General features: G+C 47.6%; 7 protein-coding genes across 7 annotated transcripts; 4 read left to right on the top strand and 3 right to left on the bottom strand.

The window, feature by feature from the left end:
- Nucleotides 1-781: 781 nt before the first annotated feature.
- MIND_00898900 (uncharacterized protein) lies at nt 782-2,660 on the top strand (the record flags this gene model as incomplete). Its single annotated transcript, XM_037365634.1, has 4 exons — nt 782-1,016; nt 1,066-1,465; nt 1,517-1,531; nt 1,580-2,660. 4 exons carry the CDS (start codon nt 782-784, stop codon nt 2,658-2,660), a joined length of 1,731 nt encoding a protein of 576 aa, XP_037218876.1.
- A 436-nt stretch (nt 2,661-3,096) lies between these two features.
- MIND_00898800 (uncharacterized protein) lies at nt 3,097-6,594 on the bottom strand (the record flags this gene model as incomplete). The annotated part of the gene is made up of 4 exons (XM_037365633.1): nt 3,097-3,686; nt 3,730-4,526; nt 5,112-6,278; nt 6,323-6,594. 4 exons carry the CDS (start codon nt 6,592-6,594, stop codon nt 3,097-3,099), a joined length of 2,826 nt encoding a protein of 941 aa, XP_037218875.1.
- Nucleotides 6,595-6,988: 394 nt separating this feature from the next.
- Nucleotides 6,989-8,592, top strand: MIND_00898700 (PCI domain-containing protein; the record flags this gene model as incomplete). The annotated part of the gene is made up of 9 exons (XM_037365632.1): nt 6,989-7,126; nt 7,170-7,306; nt 7,352-7,442; nt 7,486-7,586; nt 7,634-7,709; nt 7,755-7,847; nt 7,891-8,009; nt 8,062-8,307; nt 8,361-8,592. 9 exons carry the CDS (start codon nt 6,989-6,991, stop codon nt 8,590-8,592), a joined length of 1,233 nt encoding a protein of 410 aa, XP_037218874.1.
- A 316-nt stretch (nt 8,593-8,908) lies between these two features.
- Nucleotides 8,909-10,321, top strand: MIND_00898600 (uncharacterized protein; the record flags this gene model as incomplete). The annotated part of the gene is made up of 1 exon (XM_037365631.1): nt 8,909-10,321. The coding sequence occupies one exon, from the start codon at nt 8,909-8,911 to the stop codon at nt 10,319-10,321; it is 1,413 nt and encodes a 470-aa protein (XP_037218873.1).
- A 313-nt stretch (nt 10,322-10,634) lies between these two features.
- Nucleotides 10,635-11,906, bottom strand: MIND_00898500 (Lunapark b; the record flags this gene model as incomplete). Its single annotated transcript, XM_037365630.1, has 5 exons — nt 10,635-10,897; nt 10,948-11,178; nt 11,228-11,514; nt 11,561-11,817; nt 11,877-11,906. The coding sequence occupies 5 exons, from the start codon at nt 11,904-11,906 to the stop codon at nt 10,635-10,637; spliced, it is 1,068 nt and encodes a 355-aa protein (XP_037218872.1).
- A 299-nt stretch (nt 11,907-12,205) lies between these two features.
- MIND_00898400 (Serine/threonine-protein phosphatase) lies at nt 12,206-13,420 on the bottom strand (the record flags this gene model as incomplete). Its single annotated transcript, XM_037365629.1, has 2 exons — nt 12,206-12,612; nt 12,658-13,420. 2 exons carry the CDS (start codon nt 13,418-13,420, stop codon nt 12,206-12,208), a joined length of 1,170 nt encoding a protein of 389 aa, XP_037218871.1.
- Nucleotides 13,421-14,122: 702 nt separating this feature from the next.
- Nucleotides 14,123-14,786, top strand: MIND_00898300 (uncharacterized protein; the record flags this gene model as incomplete). The annotated part of the gene is made up of 4 exons (XM_037365628.1): nt 14,123-14,386; nt 14,447-14,550; nt 14,606-14,667; nt 14,716-14,786. 4 exons carry the CDS (start codon nt 14,123-14,125, stop codon nt 14,784-14,786), a joined length of 501 nt encoding a protein of 166 aa, XP_037218870.1.
- Nucleotides 14,787-19,278: the final 4,492 nt, after the last annotated feature.

The following is a 19,278-nucleotide window of genomic DNA, read 5'->3' as shown; positions in this document are numbered from 1 at the left end:
CGAGTACCACATTTTCTGAAAATTTTCTGTGGCAGAAAATTGGAAATCTTCTGACTCAGAAAATTTCCAGAAGATTCTCAGAAGATTGATGGAAGATTCCAAATTTTCCGTGACAGAAAATCCTCAGAAAATCTTCAGAAGATCATCAGAAAATTTCAAATGTTCTGTGCATTTTCTGGGACGGAAAATACATTAATGTCCGTAGTGAGAGCAGAGTATTGCAGTCAAAGCCTCGATGCAGCAACCATCCAGAGGATAAGGCAGTTGCAGCGGGAAGGTCTCCACATCGACGTCTCTTAACCTCTCAAATGCTTCCTTGAACTTTCTTATTGTTATATACTTACACCTATATATTACTTCGTCTTGAAGTAGTGTGTCTGCATACCTGGTATCTCCTGGTATCAGTACCCTACTATCAAGATTATTCTGATTCTCATGACCTTCAAGTTGTGCACATCGCTCTGCGCAAGGATTAGACATTTTTTCTCGCTAGTGTTGGAATTTGGATGACACCAAGTCTCGTTTGCAACAGGGGCAACACACGATGTGGCGGGTGGATTTAACGGTGAAAGTTCAGTGAAAAAGTGTCACGTCTGAATCATAACGTCACGGTGACTTCTCTCCTTCCGCTCATATTAATACGAACAACTCTGAAGCAAGAGAGAGAGATTTCCTATGGCATTCAACGTGAACAACGGTGTTGCGTTCAAGGCACCGGCGTCTGTGGCTATGATGGAATATCAGCTGCGCCTTTGTCATATCCTCGTTCATCGGTACCGCCATGCAACTGGAACGAGACAACTGGGGTGTGCTTGTTTTGCTATTCGCAGCACTGGAGATGGCACTCGTCGTCGCATCTCCAGCTCAAGTTTTATTTTCAACCTCGCCGCACGCAGTGAATGTCCAATGGACTGACCTCAACGAGCCCCCGAATCCAAACACGACGAGTAATAACATACTGTTCGACACAGTCAACAACCTGCTCCAGCATTGGCCAAATACGAGGTACAGAAACGGTGCGCGTGTGTCTCTTAGTCATCTTGTCCTCTGACTCGCAAAATTTAGGCCACACGATCACACCAGGCACTGTCGCTGTCGGCTCCCTCCTCTTCCACGGTCGTTCTGACCCTTATCTCCCCACCAATCCAGAATGGACGGCGACGGACCCAGAACACGCGTATTTCTTTTGTGGGAGCACAGGCTTTCCGAGCAACAAAACTGACCCACCCCCGCCAGAATGGCCGACTGGAAATGGATGTTGGCAGCTTACGATTGTGACGACCCGACCCTTGAATGTCATCTATTTTGACGGGTCAAGCGCTGCGAATATGAAGGATGGTACTCTCGATACCCAAGATATTTTGGCATGGGGCAAAGCGAAGCCTGACCGGTGGCTCGACGAGAGGGAGCGAATCGACGACTTATGTGCTTGGGGGAAAATTTATGGCGTGGATGGGTTCTTGAGGTATGCTCTCCTATGCCCTATGCGTTTTCTTGTAAGCTAATATTGCTCAAGAATGGAAATGGATTTGTGAGCCGTCAACAGCTTCTGCATCTACGAACTTACCACTGCCTCCAGCGAAATCATGCTCTGCGATTTCTCCTCTGGCGTTGAACTACTGTCCGCAGACTTCCTTGCCACATGGTGGAATCCCTATGTCGTCCAAGACCCGCGAATGGCACGACAAGCCCTTCCTCATTCATCCGCGACTTCCTTCATCAGACCATCGTCTTCACATCCTATCAAGATTACACCCCCAGACGAGCCCACTCGTAACCGCATCATCCAAACCATTCAATTCCAGCCCCTTCTTGCCGGTTCATGGCACAACCACTTTCCCGGCGACCTCCGCGTAACCCTAGACTACACGCGGCTGGTCAGTTTCTACGATATTGAACCAAGTCAGTCAACCGAACGGTGGGACCATCGTGCGGGTGATGTCTCCCAGAACGATATTCGAAGATTAAAGGAACGACTGGAGTCCTCGTTACTCCATGTAGACTCAGGCAGTGGGGTTGACTGGCGGGCTCTCTATCGAGGGGTCATTGATCGTTGGGGGCAACGACTGGCGCTGCTTGAGTTGATGCTGAAGGCAGATGAAGAGGCGATAGTGATCCAGCGACACCTTCGACTGATGCTGACGCCGTATACGCTTCTTTCCGTCCGTCCGAACACAACAAGCCATTGGGCAGCACCGGTCTGGCAGCTGTGTGCCACTCGCTCAACGGCTTATATCCATTCTTCGCTGTCGCAGCGTCTTACCCTCAGTGAACGAACCCTTCTCCGCGCAGTGGACGATACAAATAGAGAGATTTGTCGGCAGGTCGTGAGGATGTGGAGCTGGGGGGTCGAAAGCGGTGTGGACACCCTCGTTGTTATGCCAGAAGCGGAGCAGCCCCACGATACGCTTTGGCTGTTTCGCCATTGGAACAGAGCGACAGGGGAGCTGATGCAGTGGCTGGACTGGAGTGTATGGGTCAAATGCAAGCCAGCCTGTGGCGAGCAAGAAATGTGCTACCTTCCGACTTGGCCGTACTTTTGGGCTCGCTTGCGGGATCCGGAAATCCAGAAAGGGCCATGGAGGAGACCCCAACCGAGATGTATTCGGGCATACGAGCCGTATTCTGATTTGTCTGAGGTGGAGGATTCAGAAGATTAGTAGTATACTGATAATATTCTTCTTTATCCACCATATTCTTTGGCATTTGCTCACTACTTGCGGTCCCGGGCCGATGCGATTCAGACTTGGAAGCTCAAGTACAGTGAACACCAGTTCACTGAGGAATTTGGAATACGCAGGGAATAATACTATTTTTTTAATCGACCTTGCGCATGCAATTGTCGATAAATGTACTGCTACTTTCACCATGGCTATCAAGGAGTTGAATCATAACATTTTCTCCAACCAACCCTCGAGCTCAGGATGAACGGAGCGGACAGAACCCTTCAATTCCAGGCTCTTGGCGGTGGCTGTCACCACAGTCGGCTAAGAGCGAAGAGAACTTGAATAGCACTTGTGCTGATACATAATGAAACTACTTGGATCTACGAAGGTGCCTTGCCCTTTACTAGATATTCCACATCTGCATAAGCCCTCAGCGGATCAATACATCGAGTCCTTCGTCCCGCAAGCTGGTAATCATAGCTTCGAAGTCGTCAGAAAGCCCTCGTATGTCGTCATCCCAAGCTTCAATATGCACCGAGCGAAGTCGGGTCACTGAATATTGGGTAAAGTCCGTGTCCGGCCACCAGCGGGACTGAATCATCGCAGCAAGTACATCGACATCATGGTTGTCCGCGATCCTCACAAGGCGCAGTGCCGAAAGGAAGGGAATAAGAGGCCGCATTGGGGTGTCGGGTTGGTATGTCAGCTCTTCCAGGAGCGCATCGTCGATGCATTCCAAGCAATAAGAAATCTCCAACGTGGTGAGCGATGGCGTGCTGCCCAATATTTGGAGCAGGTCATCACTATTGATGTCCGACTGCTGGATGACGAGCGTTGAAAGCCTCCGACTCCGACTGAGGGAATTAGCAAGAGCCAAGCCACCCATACTGCTAGAGACACGCGTGATTGAGAGCTCGATCAGTGCGGGAAAGCTGAGGGCGATGAAGAAGGGGTCCAATGTATGCCGATCTGAAAGAACCACGGCCAAAGTCTCGAGATGGGGCAAAACAACGCGGACACCTGGATCGGCGATTGTGTCTGTGGGCCGTATCACGATGCCAACGTGCAGGTTGACAACGGATGTGCATTGGGCGAGTAGACTGATGAGCTGCGAGGATTTGGAAATACGCTCCAGCTTCAAGGCGGTAAGTTGCGACCACTGGCGGGAGATGGGCGATTCCGAACCTTTGTCGCAAAGGCTTGTGTTGCACAAATCCAATTCGAGTCTTTTTAGGTGTGAACGAGTCATCCTCTCCAATGGCTGCGAGGTATGGGATAATGTTGAAGTTTGCGGTCAAATCCTTCCAACGACTGGCGGCAGACATCGCAACATCAACGAGAGGCTGAATGGCGGTCTTTAATTCGAGGTTCCGACTCAAACTTGAATTCGTATAAGGGAATCCTGGTGAGACAATCACGATACCGATAAGCAACGGTGAGGACCGCTCCAATATTTCTTGCGTCGTGGCCAGAGCATGTGGCACTCGAGGTCTTGAGTGCTTGATGATTACACGCGGCGTCCACATTCGTGGTGTCTTCAGGACCAGCTGCCGCCAGTAAACGCAGACTGCCGAAATTATCAGGGCTGCTCTGAACCGCATCGTTTCTGGTGCAGTTTCCACCACATCCAGAAAGATTTCAGAAAGAATTTCCGGAGGCAGTAGTCGAACAGGTGATATCGAATACTTGAGGGCCGCAAGATTTGCTAGTTCTTGGTCGCGTAGGGCTTCCAGCGCAGCAATCTGCTTTTCTAGACGCGCCACGGTGGCTTCCCCTTTAGATATCAAGGCCCTGGCCTCATCCTCGAATCCAGGGAGCGTTGAGCGGGCGAGGGTATCGTAGAAGGCCTCATTGCCGAACCTAAGGTTTGGCTCTATATAACAAGGTTGCCATCAGCACTACCACATTCGGAGTGGCAGTGCAAAATTATTCCCTTTTTTGGCTGCGTCACATGATGGCTGGATCATCTGGTAAGGTTCGGCATCTGCCGCTTGCGGCCTTATCCCCTCTCATTTCGAAAGGTTACGAACTGAGACTTCATGATGGACGACGATGGCGATACTAAGCAGCCTGCATAATAAGATGGTATGAAGAGGGGAGTGCCCACCAGTCGCACACTGGATTCTGGTGGTCCTTGAGGATGTGGCAAAGATGTAAGTAGTGAAAAATCTTTGCTGTGACCCTCGGCCCGTGACATCGTCACACTCCTGATCAAGGCAAGATCAAGGACTGAGCTGAAGGAAACCGAACTATCGTCTCTATCGCACCTTGCCCAACCCTTGTTATATCCTGTGATCCCCTATAGTATCTCGACGTAAGCTCGACTCGCAGAGTAGACTGACTCCTCAGGATTGTGATTTGCATTGCTTTCATTTCAATCTGCAAGGAACTTGCATCTGGAATTCGCTATAATAATCTAATGCTTTTGGGATCCTTTCGGTATACAAGCCGCTGATGAACCACATTGCTGGTGAACGAAGACCACTGGAAAACGACAGTGCATTAGGAAAATCGGCTGAAATTGAATAGAAAGCACGGACCCCATTTCCAACGAAGACCTCGGCTCGTTTGGCTATCTCCATGTCTACTGCCATTCCAACATCTAGCTCTTCGTCATTCAACTGCAAGTCGCGCGTTGTTTTGACTGTGGGCCACCCGTTACGCAGCAAAGCCGCAATGAGATGATTTAGAAACTCCCCCCGCTCGTTGGTAAGAAGATATATGATGTCAAGATGCGGCGCTCCCAGGACCCTTTCCCAATCTTGCTTAACCTCTTGAGCCCGCAATACGACTTCGTGTATCTGTGGAAGACACATTTTGAACGCCGTTGCTTTTCCCTCAGGTTCTTCCGAGCTGGGTAGTCGGTGTTTGGCAACGTCGGGAAGAAACGGTAACTGGGACCAGCCGTAATGACCAGCACCCACTCCCACAAGGAACGGACAATGTTGAACGTAGTCTCCACGTCGAAGATGGACCGCCAACATACGGCGAAACGGATCATCATCGTCAGCTTTCGGCATCGGAAGTCGTCCAAGGTTTGGCTTTGCGTGAAAAATACCCAGCTCTATGTTGTTCTGGACGGCCGAAACCACAATCTGAGATGGTCGGAGGAGCGTACTGACAGGAGATCTTGAAAAGGCATCCCACAGGTCTAGTATCCGTTGACCACCCCAAAGCCGTAGATCAAATATTTGGGGGAAAGTGTCGTTATTCAGAGAAGTGTATGTGATCTCGACACAACTCTCGTTTGCTGACAACAATATCTTGTGCCACGTATCGAAAATGAGCTGGCCTGGAGCGTGGTCCAAGCCGCCAAGGATGTGCGGTTTGATGTCTTCCGTATTGATGAGCCGACGAGAGGAAGGTGGGCAAACGGTTTCCCACCATCGTTCCGAAATTGCTCGAGGGGGATTAGTATGCAAAGGGTCAATTGGAAGGGTCTTCTCAGGGTGCCAAGAGCCGCCAACGACTGGGCCAGCAATAAGGGCATTCATTGGGGTTCTAGTGCCGGACCTTGGTGCGGGAGGGAATGGGTAGTGTTCTGGGGCCCACCAGTAGTCAGCGAAAACATATGCACGATCAGAGACATATGCAAGATGGGCGTTCATTAGCCTACGAAGTTTTAGTCATGATGCTAGACAAGGAAAGCCACGCACCGTTCGTTGAGACAGTTATTCCACCCCAGAAAGTTCGCTTGCACGGAAAACTTAACATAACGACCGTTTTTGCCTTCTGGAAAGGGTAATGCGAGATCATGTTGTGACAGACGCTCCATCTCCCCGTACAGTTGTCGATACGACGGGCCTAAGGAAAGACCAAGTGCCGTATAGCCCTTGATACGGACTGCAGGGAAAGTCCAAAACAGGAAGACGGCGCATATACCAGCTATAGACACAAAGAGGCGTCGACGAATGTAAGAATGAGCCATGAAGGAGCAACAAGAAGTGTAAACTCGGTGAAGTCTTGCAATTCAGAGTCTTCATAGAATTTCGGATGCCGGCGCCGTTCGAAGAAGGGAATGAAACCCGAGCAAAATCTTGGCCGGCGCGCCGGTACTGGCCGTGACGGCAGGTTATACATGAGATGAGTCACTTCGATGGGAATAGCGATAGTTGAAAGGGTATTGCGAAAATGAATACATGGCTCGGGTTGGTGTTGAGTTAAAGATTGGTTAAAGACCTAAGCGGCGCGTGACCGTGCGTGACAATCAGTCACGAACTCAGTCACGCACTCTCTCAACAACGTCCACTTCGCCTTTCTGGATTTTCGACGCTCGTATGCGCCTGCCGTTTCCATTCCACTCGTAACACCGCTGCGTCAACATGCCGATGGACTTTTCCACCTACATAATGCAAATTAACGACGCGCTAAACGCTGAGAATGGGCCAAATCTTGCCTACCTTCTTCGGCCAACGAGCCCTCATGGAAAAGATCTCGTCAAGTCTCTTCGTTCTCCAACGGTAAACACGCCTAACTAGGTCGTCTTTTCCTTATTATCACCAGGTGGTTTCGATGGCACAATACAAAGGCTGCATATCCAGCCCATGGGACGAGGTCGCCATTCAATACGTGTTGACCTGTACCCATATCGCTCATGGGAGGTCTGCGGAGGCATTCAAGCAGCAATCAGCACTCGTTTCGTGAGTTGTCGTTCATCATATCGCACACACATTAACACGGCCTAGCGCATTCTCTCGCTACTTCATCGAGAACACGGGTTGGACGCTGCCTGCATTGTTCTCCATTCTGCGGGACCTCAGAGACTTGGCGGATGATGTGTGTGTGTTGCAAACTTGTCATCTAATGTGACTTGCGCCAGGCTGACCTCCATGGGCCACCGAATTCGACGGAGCAAAACGAGTGCAAAATGGAGGCAGCCAGGGTAGTTGCGAGAGCGTTTTCAAACTGCATGACAGATCGGTACGTCCTTTATTCTTTCACCAGCCACATGAAAATGACGGCCCTAGAGTCTCGCCTCCTGAAGAGTCACGCAAATGGGGCGTTTACTATATTGTCGGGCTTGTCATGAAATGCTACTTCAAGGTAAGGTCATACTCGCTTCTCGTCTGTTCTCACAAATCCGAGCAGGTCAAACGGATTTCTCTGACCAAGAACATTATAAAGGCGCTTGAGAATACCAACGATATACCCGAACTCGCAGATTACCCACGGGCACACCAGGTTCGTTTATCTTCCACTACCTTTCAGGTGTGATATCGAGCAGGTCACTTATCGCTACTACATTGGCATGCTCGCATTTCTTGACGAAGAGTTCTCCAAAGCGGAGCAGGAGCTGACGTTGGCGTTCTACCAGTGCACAACGAAAGCGCACAAGAACCAGACGTGTGCAATCCTTCCACTTTTTCTGGACATCCACCAACTAAATCAATCGTAGTCGTATCCTCACTTATCTTATTCCCCTTCGCATACTTCGAGGTCATCTCCCGTCTCAAGACCTTCTCGGACGTTTTCCGATCCTCGCAGACCTCTTCTTGCCATTCATATCCGCCATCCGAGTAGGCGATCTTGCTGCTTTTGACTCTGCACTTGCCGCACGCGAGGCCAAACTTATCGACCTCAATCTGCTTCTTACCATCGAAAAAGCTCGTGAACTCTGTATGCGAGTGGTCTTCCGTCGAGTGTAAGTCGTCTGACCTTCGTTTCGATGGCGCTTCTGCTGACACGCTTGCTCAGTTGGCTCCTCGAGAAGAAAAGCACGCGCATGCACCTCAGGCTGTTCCATGCTGGCTTGCGGGTGTCCGGCTGGGATGTCGATGTCGAGGAGGCGGAATGCTTGGTGGCGAATATGATCTACAAAGGGTTCATTCGCGGGTACATCAGCCACGAGAAGCAGACGGTGGTTTTGGCGGCCGCGAATGCGTTTCCTCGCCCGTCAGAGAGGCCGTCGCCCTATTCGCTTGTGTGAAAAACGGGGAAGAAAGACGGATGAAAGGGTTCTGCCCGGTACGGGGGAAAAGTGCTAGGTTTATAGTGTGTTGGTGGTAAGACAATTCTCCATCCACTCCATTGACCAAAACATGCTTGGCCACGGGGGTCCTGGTGTTGAATGCGGGAGTCAAGGGTAGAAAAGGCCATCAAGTGGAAGTTGGTCTGAAAGAATCTGGGGTTAACTCAGGAAGTGTGCTTTTAAAGCTCGTGTTATCCCACCTTTTTATAGAGTTGATTTTGAGTAATGACAGCCAACACATCATTGTCACTGACGTTTTCGACTAGTAACCACCATGTCCTCTCCCTACCAAGTCCATTTCGGCTCAAACTACTGTCCTCAACCTGATGAAAGTCGAGAAATCAAGGCTTTGGTCATGGATCTCAGTGCCCATGCTGAGCAACTCGACGCGGAAATCGCGCAACTGCAGAAACAAATGGACAAATTTGTTGATGAACGCAGATCGATTCAATCTCAAATAGAAGGCCACCAAGCGCTTCTGTCGCCTATGCGTCGCATTCCAGTTGACCTTCTACAAGAAATATTCGTGGTCTGCTTACCCTCCGAGCGGTATTGCGCGATGAGCGCTTATGAAGCTCCGATGCTTCTTGGTCGTGTATGCAGTCAGTGGAGGACCACGGCGTTTTCGACTCCTGCTCTCTGGTCAAGCATCCACATTGCGGAGCCATGGTTAAACGGTGAATCGCCTGCAGAAGGCTATACTCGAGTCAGCGCGATGCTTGCCGCTCGATTAGAAGCGGCAAAACAATGGCTTGATAGGTCAGGCTCATTACCACTCTCCATATCATTATTCCTTGGGCCAACATACGGTTATTACCCGCACACTCTTGTTCCTGACCCGCTACCACTCCTGCATCTCGTGCTTACCTACGCAAAGCGATGGCAAACTCTCTATCTTCACATCCCCCCACGCGAACTTTCACGATTGGAGGTTCTGAGTGCTGGAGAACTGGGTACTATTACCTTTGATCATCGGGACTCACTAGGCAATGGGGGTGAGATTGGCTGGGGCGAATGGAATCCTCCCAAAGGTACACTTCTCGAAGCACCCGCCCTTCGGACTTTCAATATTCAGGGCATAACTGTGGACGTGAATAACTTCCCATTCCCATGCAGTCAGCTTACTTCTCTTACTCTGGGGCACCGTATGGATGAAGTCTTGGACAGCGAGAGTGTTTTGCGCCTCATTAGACTCTGTCCACATCTCGAACATCTCGATATATGCCTCAGACGCTTCACTTCAAGCTCAGCAGACGCCACGTCCGTCGAGTCACGCATCCTCCGGACTCTTGCTCTGCGTTACTCATCATTTGACCCAAGTTCGTTGGAAATCCTTGATTTCTTAACTCTGCCTGCATTGCTCCATCTATCCGTCTCTGGTCGTATTTCAGACCCCGGCGACACTCCCTCTTTTTTGCGGTTCTTGACCAGGACGCCGCGTTTGGAGGGTTTGGATATCGGAGGCGGGGTCTTTGAAACAATTTCATTCGCCGAAACTATTCCCTTGCTTCCTCGCATTATCAACTGCCACTGTTGTATCATTTCAGAGGTACAGAGTTTGCGTTTTGACAGACTTCGAATGTCATTTCCCGTCTCCTTTATTGGAATACCATTTCTGGAGAAGTATGGCCTATCCACAACCAATTTTTACGCCTCGGGCCAGCAAATGTATACCCTGGTCATATAACCAAGCCTATTACTGTACTGTAACCAATTCAACAATAAATACTTGTGGCAGAAATGGCAGGGGCCGTAATTCCTCCCTCGTTCACAAGAAAGATTTCTTTATTTTCTTCCATTAGACCCATTTCCCAACTGCCACAGACATTGCCTCCAGTACTGTCAACTCTGAAAACAAGTACATCAATCAAGTCTAAAGTTTCTTGTGTCAGAGAACGAATGTATAGTTGCTATAACCAAGCTTAAGTCTGTAGATCAATTCTGAATGATGTATAGGTTACTATGGTATCCTATCAATCCAATCCCCAGGACCAAATCCACTACTCGTCTCCATCAACATCCATCCTCTCCCCTTCTTCACCTTCATCCAGACGTGGAATCGGCTTCCTCGTCCCTTCAGTCCGCTTTCGCGCCTTAAGCGACCCATCCCCGTTGCCAACTTTCATCGCAGTTGAAATCGAGCCCGTATCTGGCGGCAATTGACCAGCGCCACTCGATGGAGAAGACAGCGGTGACGCTCGTTCAATGACTTTTCGACTTCGCGCAGAGGGATTGAAATGACCACATTTAGGGCAAACATATTCTGTAGAAACTATCAGGACTGGAGAAACAAGAAGACGCCCGATAACTCACGAGCATCGGGCCATGCAGCCTCATGCACCAGCCCATTATGTGCGAAACACTTTTCACAGATGAGAGCAAAGCGTTGCGACGCTGGCGCTACATCTTCGGCACCAACAAGCAAGTCCGCAACCGAATCGAATAACGTTCGACGATGAGGTTGCGGAGGTTGCTGAGGAGGGTTCGAAGCAGTTGTGGCGGAGAGATGGGTTGGTTGTTTTTGTTGTGGGGGAACGCGAGGCCCTACACGCCTTATGAGCCTCTGATTGAGGAAGCGAGTGAATAAACTCACCTGGTCCACGTTGCTGAGTAGGGACAGTGGAAGGAGGCGGCTTTTGAGGCGTTCCTGGTGCGGACTGTTGGTCATAGCGTGAAAGAAGGTCGCGTGTCGAGTAGAAATTGGTTTTTTTCTTAATCTCCTCCACTTTTTCTCGCTGCTCCTTCATCAACACTTGGAGAGATTTTTCTGGCGTGCCACCCATGTGAGCATCGAACAGCAGAATCGCCCGGGACAGCGTACCTTCTTGGTTGCCCTTGCGGTTGTACCACAACTGGACGATTCGTCGAATGAATAGAATACTAAGGTGGTCAGGACGAGAGTCGGGGCACAGTTACAGCAACGCACAGAATAGGTCCCACAAACACTGGGAGGGCTCGCACTACGCGCTCTGGCGTTGTGACCCTTGCCCGACCTCCACCATTCACAAAACCAAAATACCACGAGCCGAGATAGACCAGCCAGCCTGCAAGTGTGTATAGGGTCACTAGCGTCGTGGCCCGTCGTTCTCGTTGTCGGATGTCAGCGAGTTGCTGCTGCCGCTTCTGGATGTTTGAGGCAAGGGTGGCTAGGACGGTTTCATAGTCGTCGGAAGCCGGTTTGGACTGGGCGGAAAAGCGAGGATGTGAGTAGGTGGCCAGGGAAAATATAAAAGAGCACGAACGGAACGGAATAGACGCAGAAGGAACGACATGGAAGTGAGAAACAAGTCATCACGCTGTGACGTGGTGGGGAAAGCTTAGTTTCGGTTGGCCACCATGCAGACCGCCATGTGAAGCCGGCTATTGGCGCTATGCCTCTCTCGCTGGCCGAAATGTGGCGTGCACTTCAACGATACCAAGCTCCAGCAACGGAGGATTCTTGGTTTGGGTCATTGACGTCATATCGGCGGCGCAGCAGCCATTAGCGAATATATACCTCAAGTTGTTTCTCCTCTTGGTCTCTCTTGGTCCGCATTTTAGTTTGAAACGACATTATTATGTTCTCCTTCTTCTATTTAGCGAAATCCATGACTCCTCGTTCCGAACACCTTTCTAAAACACCATTCCCTTTGCCACACAACACATCCTGAAGCCCTTGGGGTAGCGGAGACAGCCTCAGCTTCCCGAAGTTGTTCATGTCATTTGCCATCCCGATGGTGAACCGCCTTAACTGTGGAAACCTCGCTTTGGAGCTCAATATCGCATCCAGCTCCTCCCATGGTGCATGTACAAAACTTGATGGACTGGGCACCCGTGAAAAAGCGATGGTGACGGTGGACAGTAACAATGTTGGAAGGAAATGGCCCAAGCCAAACGTCGATGAAAGCTTGAGGAGTGTGTGAATACCTTGTGGTGGCTCTGTGTCCGCGACGGCAAGGTGTTGGAGCGAATTTAGTGGAATCGGAAATGGCGTAGATTCTGAAAGGAATTAGGGGCCATGCTTCGTGAGCGAAAGGGCCATACCTATATGACAGTTGGAAACCAAAAGTTGTGAAACGTTGCGAGCGGCGGAAGAAGATAGGAAATCGAAAACGGAGGTCCACACAGTAATATTCTGGAGTGTGATGGTACGAATGGATGGTTCCAAATGTCTAGATTCGTGCTCGCAAAGACACAAAGCCTCTGCCAGGCGGGAAAACAACGGTGTCGCAATATTGGAGCCAGAAACAGCGAGGGTCTGGAGACGGAAAATAAAGTCAAGGTCGCTCGTTTGACCTGTTTCTTCCGCCTGATACCGAGCAGAGCCCGCGAGTCTGAGACTCTCCAACAATGGGAAGGCGGAAATATACGCCAGAAGTGTGTCGATGTGGATGTCAAGATGGAGTGTCAATGATAAGCTGCGCAATGAAGCACAGAAGAAAGGCTTCAGCGGTTCGTATGCCGGACAGTCGATTTCTAGTCTATTCGGGACTACCCCGACACGTTGTAGGACGGAAAGAATGGAGTTCACAGGTGTCATGCCCCACGTTCTCCTAGTCAAGATTATGCTCGAAATATAGGGCGTGAATGTCGCAGGTGTATGTGAATTGAGGAGAAGAGAGAGAAGGGAGGTCATTCCGTTCGGTTCTGGCGTCCAGTCGGCGGAAAGGTCAAGTGTCCAGAACAAGTGATACCGAGCTCGAGGAAACCAATGTCGAGAAACAAGACTGCAAGCTCCAAGCGCATTGGTGTGAGCGGAAAGCGAGTCGACAATACGTTCATGAAGTTCCAAGGGCAGAGAGACCATGGCCACTGGGAAACTGGCGAGGGTTTGTAGTCTGTTCGGCGATAAGCACTGGCAATAACACTCATATGAGCGGAATGACAAACGTGGTACCGAATCGTGCTGCTATCCAATCATCCCCGCTGGGGATTCGGGAGCATTAGGAGCTGATGATACGTGTCCACTGGAATGGGTTGGCTGGGGGGGGGTGGAAGAACTTCAAGTTCAGGAGCAAGACAGGGAATTTGAGTGACGGCTTCATCACGGAGATAGGATGTCTCTAAGCAGATGCTGTATTAGCAAGTAGAATCTGGAACTATCACCATCCATGGTGTTTGTCCTTGGGAATCCGGAGCAGTCAAAGCAAGAAGTGCATTTTTGTGACATCAATGTCATCAGGCTTGTTAACTAACTTGAAAAATCAAGCGGTATATCTCCTCCATTTTGCCTCCATTCAATAAAGACTGTCCCCGTCTGAAGACTAGATGATACCTTCCTACAAGGAGTGGTTGGCTGTGGTTATGGCGGGCCGCCATCACCGCCCGAGCGCAAGGTAAATGCTGTTTCTTGGCTCCAAACTCCCGCGTGGAATTTACCTCGTTATAATATGGACTACGCAGTGTCGCTCTCCGATATCGGCGGAAGGTCGCTGTGGATTGCTTTAAAAGACCTTGACCTCAGACCCGATATGTCACCACAGACACAAACAGCTACTCACTGATACTAATGGCAGCCAACATTGTCCTCCCCCCTCTTAAGCTCTGGGCACAACAACACCTCACAAGCATGCTCAAGGCCGCCGTCCAAGGCCAAGCGGCATTCAACGATGCTTTCAACGCGTTCATTTCCAAGGATGCGAAGATTACGTTGAATGGGAAACAAGTCTCGCATGACGCGTACAAGCGCGCTTTCGAGGCTGCTTTTGGTGTCGCGAGCGTGGATGTCAAGCTCGACGAGACTGTCGCGGTTGCCGACGCCGACTCCAACTATGTGCGTTCAAGTTGTGCTCTTTCGAGAGGTCGCAGGGAATGGAAATTGACATGGTTGTAGACCGGCCTCGTTGGTCTGTTCTACACAGAGACAGCCCGTTCGAAAGATCTCGTTCATGATGTCCCAAGAGTGCTTTACACCATTGACGCCTCGGTGAATATCTTGTGAGTCGTCCGATGCTTGGTTCATCCCGATTCCCAGGTGTCTAATCATGTTCAGAGTCGAGGAGGACAAGAGTCTCCACGCTCCTCACCTCCCGCACGGCATTCATGGCGATTTCGGTGAGGATTGTACCAGACATCCGGCCGCTCGTTTGACAATTTTTCTAGATGGTCGTCGGGTCATGTCGGTCAACCAGATTAGCCTCGAAACTCACCAACCCGCTCCGAGGGATGCGTGACCCGCGTATTGACGCCCATACTTAATGTAAAGCTTCATCTATTCCAAGCTTAATTCCAAGGAGAATTTGACACACGATAACTTGACAATCCCGATTCCCCGCGTCGCCCTACTCCGAATTCATGCAAACTTGTTCAAGGTGCTTCTTGTCTTAGTGATTCGGATCCGGAGTCCTTCCTGAGAAAAAAGGCATTGCCAGTGCCTCTGAGCTCTTTGTTTATGTATGCGGCAGCCTCGGCCCGAGCTATTTCGAGAGTGAAATTTTGTGACATCGGGATGGCAAGATGCATGAAATGTCATGGGAACTTTTTCCAATACGTTGATAAGCAATGTGTCTTAAAGAGTAGTGCGAGGCTTCTCTTAGCTTGACTGGCCCCTTATACCCTACCTGGGTCCAGTATCATGGCCCTTCCTACTAGCACAGCTCCGAGAAGCAGACAACCCTTGACAACACAGGTTGAGCATATGAACATCAGTGGTCTGTAGACATCATACTTCTCAATAGAGAGAAAATGCTGAAAGACTAGCTTAGGAGGAACTGGGGGTCGTGGTGGGACTGCAACAGGATCAGATGGCACAGGTGGCAATGGAGGCACTGGGTATGGACCAAGCATTGGGGAAATCAAATCAAAATACACATTGTTTGAGCAAAATTCCTTGTATGTATACTCAGATCCTTATTGAGATCAGTCACTCATATAGTCATACCAATAGCATTCAAAACACACAGAGTATGTTATAATTTGGATTATTTAAAGCAATTCACTAAGTTGGCTACGGTAATTGAAGTTCCAGATCATCATGGATGCCCTCAACCCTCAAATTTCTTCCAAGGGCGCTCAAACCATTTAAGCCAGCTTGCTAGCTTTTTTGATATGACCAGTAGGGGAAGCCAAAAGATTGTATTGCTCCATGGTCTTGGTGGTGCAGGAAAAACAGAAGTTGCTTTGAAGTTTATTTCACATTCAATAGCCAGGTTAGCCTAATTATATAAATCTGGATATAAAGAGGTTTATGACTGAGTTTAGGTTCACTGATCATTTCAGATTCAATGCAAGCAGTGTACCAAAAATCCAAGCTGGCTATATTGAACTGGCTAAACTGAAGAAACTAGAACCATCTGTTGAAGCTGCATATGCTTGGCTCACTCAAAACACTGATGAATGGATTATCCTATTTGATGGTGCTGATGACAAGAACTTGAATCTGGGAAATTACCTTCCTAAATGTGGTCATGGCAACATTCTGATAACTTCCCGCAATCCAAGACTAGATATATTAACAGGTGTTCCTAAGAAATCAATTGAGATAGCCAACTTATCTATGAATGATGCTATGCAACTTTTTGTCAACATCTCTGGAACTGCTCTAGCTCATAAGAATGATATTAGAAATCTTGTTAAGGTATATAACTTCATGTCTTATATTTTGAGTAACAAGATTATATGTATAGGAACTTCATTGTTTCCCTCTAGCACTTGTTCAGGCAGCTGCTTATATTTCTCAGCACCCAGAGCTTCAAAAAAACCCTAGGGAATATTTGAAAATCTATCAAGAAAATAAAACAGAACTTTGGAACAAGAGGCCAGAGCAGAGCCTATGGGAGTATAACAAGACAGTTTATACCACATGGAAAACCAGCTTTGATCAGCTACCTATTGAAGCTCAACAATTTCTGCAGCTCTGTTCATTTCTACATTATTCAAAGATTACACAAGGCCTATTCAAGAGGGCTACAGAATACAGACCCAATAGTTCAGACCAGAGTATGATTATCTACATCTGGAAGGTCCTACAGCAGCTATTCAGCTGTAAGCTATATAAAGAGATTCCTGGTATAACTATACAGCAATCTGTATTAGTCCAAGAATTTCTATCTAATTTTCAAGATGACAAGCATCAATGGAATGAAGTTGCATTTCAAGATATGCTGAGTGTCATTCAAAAGTACTCCTTGATAAGTTGGGATTATGATGGCTATTCAATCCACCCTCTTGTGCATGAATGGACAAGATTGACAATAAAAGACTCCACAGCTCAGGAAGAGCTTACAACAAATATACTGGGGATGTCTGCAGCATGTAGTGCTCAATATGAAGAACAATTAGCTCTTATAGTTCATCTAGCACACATGACAAAAAAGCCTCATGAAATACCCCATCTATTCAAGGAGCATTTTATCAAGATATTCTTAGCTGGAGGCATGCATGAAAAGGCCTATGAGCTTGCAGAAGCAACTCTGAAGACATGTCAGAGAATCTTGGGTCCAGAGAATGACCAAACAATATCTGCAATGTTACAGCTAGCTATGGTATATGAAAAACTAGAAAACCTACAAGAAGCTTGCAAGCTACAAGAGCAAGTTATAGTTCATTGGTCAAAGACCCATGGTCCAGCACACCAACAGACTATTTATGCTAAAGCTAAACTTGCTACCACTTATTGGAAGCTTCATGATTTTTCTAAGGCACAAGCTTTAGAGCAGGAGGTAGAAAAACAGGGTTATGCTCCAGACTCTACCACTTTTGATAGAATCTCTGCCAAAGCTTCACTTGCTTTAATTTACAAAAAGCTAGGAAAATTTGCTCAAGCTAAAGAATTAGAGCAACAAGTAGTGATGCAATATACACATATCCTTGGCTTGTATCATCAAGATACAATTATTGCCAATGCTAACCTTGCTGCTACCTGCTGGAAGCTAGGAGAGTTGGAGTCAGCTAAGATATTACAACAGCAGGTCATTGAACAACAAATCAACTTGACTGGAGAAGATCATTTGGAAACTCTATTAGCACAAACTACTCTTGCTCAGATCTATGATGATTTAGGTCAATTTGTTGAAGCAGAACCCTTGAAAAAGCATATTGTAGCTAAATATATCATGATTCTAGGACCAAATCATATTGATACAATTGCAGCTCAGGCAAATCTTGCTGTCACATATCGAGCAGTTGGAAAGTTAGCTGAAGCTCAAGAAGTTGAAGACAAAGTACTTATAAGTCGTACCAATCAGACAATATCGATTCAGACAGATACTAGTCTTGCAGCTATATACTGGAAACTTGGAAAATTCACTGAGGTCCAGGCACTTGAAGAAAGGATTATACATCAGTCTTACTCTGTCTTTGGGGAAAGCCATCTGAATACAATTGCAGCATCTGCAAGGCTTGCTATTACATATATGAGTCTGGGCCAATTGAATGATGCTGAAAGGCTGGGCCAAAATGTAATAAATGAATGCTCAAAGCTTCTTGGATTAAATCATCCAAGCACAGTTGAGGCTCAGGAGAGCTTGGCTATTATATACCAAAAACTAGGCAAATATATGGAGGCTCAGATACTTCAAGAACAGGTTATGCAGCAGCGCACTCATACTCTTGGGTTAGATCATCCAGAAACTTGTCGTGTCATGGCTAGCTTGGCAGTCACATATGTAAGGCTAAGCAAATACACACTAGCTGAAGACTTGCGAGAGCAAATTACTGAACAGTTTACATTTATTCTTGGAGCAAAGCATCCAGATACAATCCATGCACTTGCTAGCTTAGTTTGGACATATATAGATTTAGCCAAATATAAAGATGCTCAAGTATTGCAGGAGCAGATCCTAGATCAATTTACTCGAATTTTCGGATCAATGCATTCTTATACCAGTCATGCTCTGGCAACTTTGGCTATCATATATAAAAAGCAAGGCAATTTTATAAAGGGTAGTCAGCTACAGGAGGAAGTTGTACAACAATTTATTTCTATCTTTGGAACAGATCATCCAGATACAATCAAAGCTCAGATTGAGCTTGCCACATATCTAGAGTTGAGCAGTGGAAAATAAATTGACACTCTCAAAGCTTTGAAAAAATCAATCTTGCTCTCTTTCTACTTCTGAATGTGGAATTGTATTTGCCTTCTGTGCATTTGTTCAATGTTATATGTTACCAAGTAATAGTATGGAATTTATGATACTGATATGAAGGAACTTCTGAACTAATAAAAACTGTATCCCAAAAATAAGGTATTCAGTTACTCATGAAAATAATTTTAAACTATTATAAGTATGTTATTGGGTGCTAGTGTTAAGTGCTGTGCAAAGACCAAGCAGAAGTAACAGAGAGTCCAAAGGAAAACCGAGTAGCTATCACAACACTATATTGGAGTGAGCAACTCTATGTCTTGCAGGTCAAATACAAGTCTGAACAAATGTGTGAAATCCTGTGGATATGTTTAGAGAGTCTAAAGTGGTAATAACTCAGAACATAAAGGGATTCAGATGAGAATGGAGAGCGAGGCAAGAAACATCAACAACAAAACTGAAGTACAGAAGCATAGAGTAGAAGTATTATACTAAGTGGTAGGCATAAGACATATGACTGCACAAGAGATCTGCAGATCTCCCTGTGGGATAAGTACAAGGGCATAATAAGTATGTTGATATATATAGCTTGCACCTTATCTACGGATCATGTAGTAGCTTACATCATTCTTTTTCCTTGCTT

Source organism: Mycena indigotica (assembly GCF_014461135.1).
Source record: "Mycena indigotica strain 171206Taipei chromosome Unknown Mind.scaff0007, whole genome shotgun sequence".
Taxonomy (NCBI): Eukaryota; Fungi; Basidiomycota; class Agaricomycetes; order Agaricales; family Mycenaceae; genus Mycena; species Mycena indigotica.
The sequence above is the reverse complement of the archived record's forward strand: the minus strand, read 5'-3'. Positions and strand labels throughout refer to the sequence as shown.